Here is a 2,885-nt window from a genome sequence, read left to right as displayed (position 1 = left end):
TCTTCTCCCTTTTTTTTTGGCTGTTCCCTTTTCAGGAGTCATTTGATATTAGAAATAAATTAAAACCTTTAATAGTATTCCAGTTCTATGGAAAAAAAAAAACACCTGCCTAAATATGCATTTTTTTGTAGTATGAGCACATTTCCTGTGTTTGCAGGTGTTTAGTCATGTGGTCTCACTACTGTTCTGGGTGGACAAGGAGTAACAAGAACTACCACTGCACTAACAAGAAGTTGACCGTGACACAGAAGAAGGCTTATTGGCAGGTGCCTTTGTATGTGGTTAAAGTTCCCTTCACAGAGGTTGAAGCAATCGATTTCACCTTGGCAATTACAAAAAAAAAAAAGCACCAGTTCAAGGCCACAGTCAGTGGAGTAACTTTCCTTGTCATTAAGTAAAATTTAAACAGTGTAACTGTACTTTTACTTGAGTATGTTATTTTAGTACTCTTTCCACCTCTGGGTGGTGGCATTTGCTGATGATCAGTCAATCAATACATTTGATTAGCAGCACCTGGCTACTACTTTCCTTCTTAAATATTATCAAAACAACAAAGGGGGACTTTGTTTTTGCACATGCAGGTTTTCTAGTTTAGCTTCACTTTTGTTTAATGTTTGCCATGGTACATTTTGTAACGACTAACCTTAAGTGTAACACTTGATGTTAGACTTGTGCTTGATGCATTTCATATGCTACAAGTATGTAACTTGTGAACTTTACACTAAAGAGCACCTGCATCTATCTGTCTATAGAATTTATTTCACTCAAAGAGTTAATAAAGGGTAAGGGTGAGTGGAAAAATCGTCTGAGAGTGAGAATCATCTTGAGAGTGAGTTGAGAGGAGGAGTTTAGTTGTTTACCTTATGCCTTTTTAACTTCTAAGCCTTGGTTAGATATCAGTGAGAAGTGCTGCTTTCTGACAATCACTAATAATGAAGATGCAGGACAAAGCAGACCTCTGTTTTCCACATCTCTCCAACAACTCTTGCAAAAAGCCAATGTCTCCTTGGACTGAAGTTGTGCTTATTACCATTGTACTCTCCTCTATCTCTTTGCTCACTGCAGCTCTCAACCTGCTTGTCATCATTTCAGTTTCCCACTTCAAGTAGAGTTTTTTTAAATATTTTATTTAACAGCTTTTTTTAAAAACAAATTTAAGTCTGTGAGCTAGTTTAATACAATATTGCACCAAAAACATTTAAATCATTGAACTACTTCATAAGTAAAAAGTAAAAAATCATAAAGTAACATACAGATAGATGTGGAAGAACATTTTGATCATTCAACACTGGAGTCTTTTTTTTTCTTGATTTACTGATGTTTTTCTGTCTCTTTCCAGGCAGCTTCACACACCTACTAACATCCTCCTCCTTTCTCTGGCTGTCTCTGATTTTCTTGTGGGTTTCTTATCAATGCCTGGAGAAATAATCAGAAACACATCTTGCTGGTACTTTGGTGATTGTATATGTTTTTTGTATAACTGTTTGTGCTTCATCATCACTGCTGCCTCAGTAGGCGACATGGTGCTCATATCAATTGATCGCTACATTGCTATTTGTACCCCTCTGCATTACCATACCAGAGTCACTGAAAGGAGAGTTAAAGTCTGTGTCTGCCTGTGTTGGTTATGTTCTGTTTCCTACACAACATTATTTGTTAAGGATGACTTCATTCAATTAGGCAAGTATAACTCTTGCTATGGAGAATGTGTAACTGTTGTTGACTACACCACAGGAATTGTTGACACTGTTATAACATTTATTGCTCCCGTGACCACCATTGTAGTTCTGTATATGAGAGTTTTTGTGGTGGCTTTGTCTCAGGCTCGTGCCATGCGCTCTCATGTTACAGCTTTCTCCCTCCAGCTTTCAGTAACTGCAGCAACAAAGAGATCAGAGTTGAAAGCAGCCAGGACTCTTGGTGTTCTCGTAGTCGTGTTTCTAATATGTTTCTGCCCATATTATTGTGCCTCTCTTGCAAGCAATGATTTGTTCAGTAGCTCCTCCGCATTTGTTGTGTATTATCTGTTTTATTTTAACTCCTGTATAAACCCTGTGATTTATGCCCTGTTTTACCCCTGGTTCAGAAAAACTGTAAAACTCATTGTCACTCTGAAGATTCTGCAGCCTGGCTCCTGTGCAATAAACCTACTGTAGAAAATATCAGTCTCACCCAAAAAGACTTAAAATAAAATACATTCCCAGCATATGCAGAACCATCGTCCATGTTTATATTTATATCTTGCAATCTATAACATGTCTTAGAGAAGACTGCTGATTAAGAATCTGCATTTCTTTAAAATAACGAAATGCTGATTGAACAGTTTATGAGACAGGAGACATATCCACAAATGCATCTTAAAATGTTGTTTCAGAAATGAAAGCAGGGATACTTTTGTTGAAACGATGGAATTTGGAAATAAAACTTTCTGTAAAGTCGATCCAAAGCAAATAAAGTAAGCATTTGTTTATGCATGTGGACTACATTTCCAAATGTAAAATAATATTACTTGGTCACATGTGTTTTTTTTTTTTATTTTGTTCAGTCACCTGGCTTGCCAGATGACTGAGCTGTTTAGCCTTACAAAAAGACAAAAAGGTGAGTAAAATTAAAGGAGAGTTAATGTAAATGATTTACTACAAGCAATTTAGTTTATTTTTTCACATTTTTATTATTCATAATCATATCATATTTTTTTATAGAACCTTTACAGTGAATAGGCTCATTATTTTTATTACTTCAAACAAGTTTTCCTTTTTCTTGTTCATGAAATTCTTAAACCACAAGAGGTCCCTGTTTCCCTTTGCACCAGTGATGTGTTGCTCGACACCTCCTGCTCAACACAGTCTCGAGCCAAATGAAACGGAAGTATTGCAATTTTTTAT

The 2,885-nt window shown here is 36.2% G+C and overlaps 1 protein-coding gene across 1 annotated transcript; it reads left to right on the top strand.

Moving 5' to 3' along the window:
- Nucleotides 1–932: 932 nt before the first annotated feature.
- LOC108243551 (trace amine-associated receptor 13c-like) lies at nucleotides 933–2,457 on the top strand. Its single transcript, XM_017429077.2, has 2 exons — nucleotides 933–1,105; nucleotides 1,340–2,457. Exons 1-2 carry the CDS (start codon nucleotides 933–935, stop codon nucleotides 2,154–2,156), a joined length of 990 nt encoding a protein of 329 aa, XP_017284566.1. The 3' UTR covers nucleotides 2,157–2,457.
- Nucleotides 2,458–2,885: the final 428 nt, after the last annotated feature.

This window comes from Kryptolebias marmoratus, linkage group LG6 (genome assembly GCF_001649575.2).
Source record: "Kryptolebias marmoratus isolate JLee-2015 linkage group LG6, ASM164957v2, whole genome shotgun sequence".
Taxonomy (NCBI): domain Eukaryota; kingdom Metazoa; phylum Chordata; class Actinopteri; order Cyprinodontiformes; family Rivulidae; genus Kryptolebias; species Kryptolebias marmoratus.
The sequence above is the reverse complement of the archived record's forward strand: the minus strand, read 5'-3'. Positions and strand labels throughout refer to the sequence as shown.

What these genes read in the sequence shown, in the direction of transcription:
- LOC108243551 (XM_017429077.2), top strand. Translation starts at nt 933, where the DNA reads ATGAAGATGCAGGACAAAGCAGACCTCTGTTTTCCACATCTCTCCAAC. An exon ending in ATTTCAGTTTCCCACTTCAA is followed by an intron (nt 1,106 to 1,339) that starts GTAGAGTTTTTT and finishes GTCTCTTTCCAG; the next exon opens with GCAGCTTCACACACCTACTA.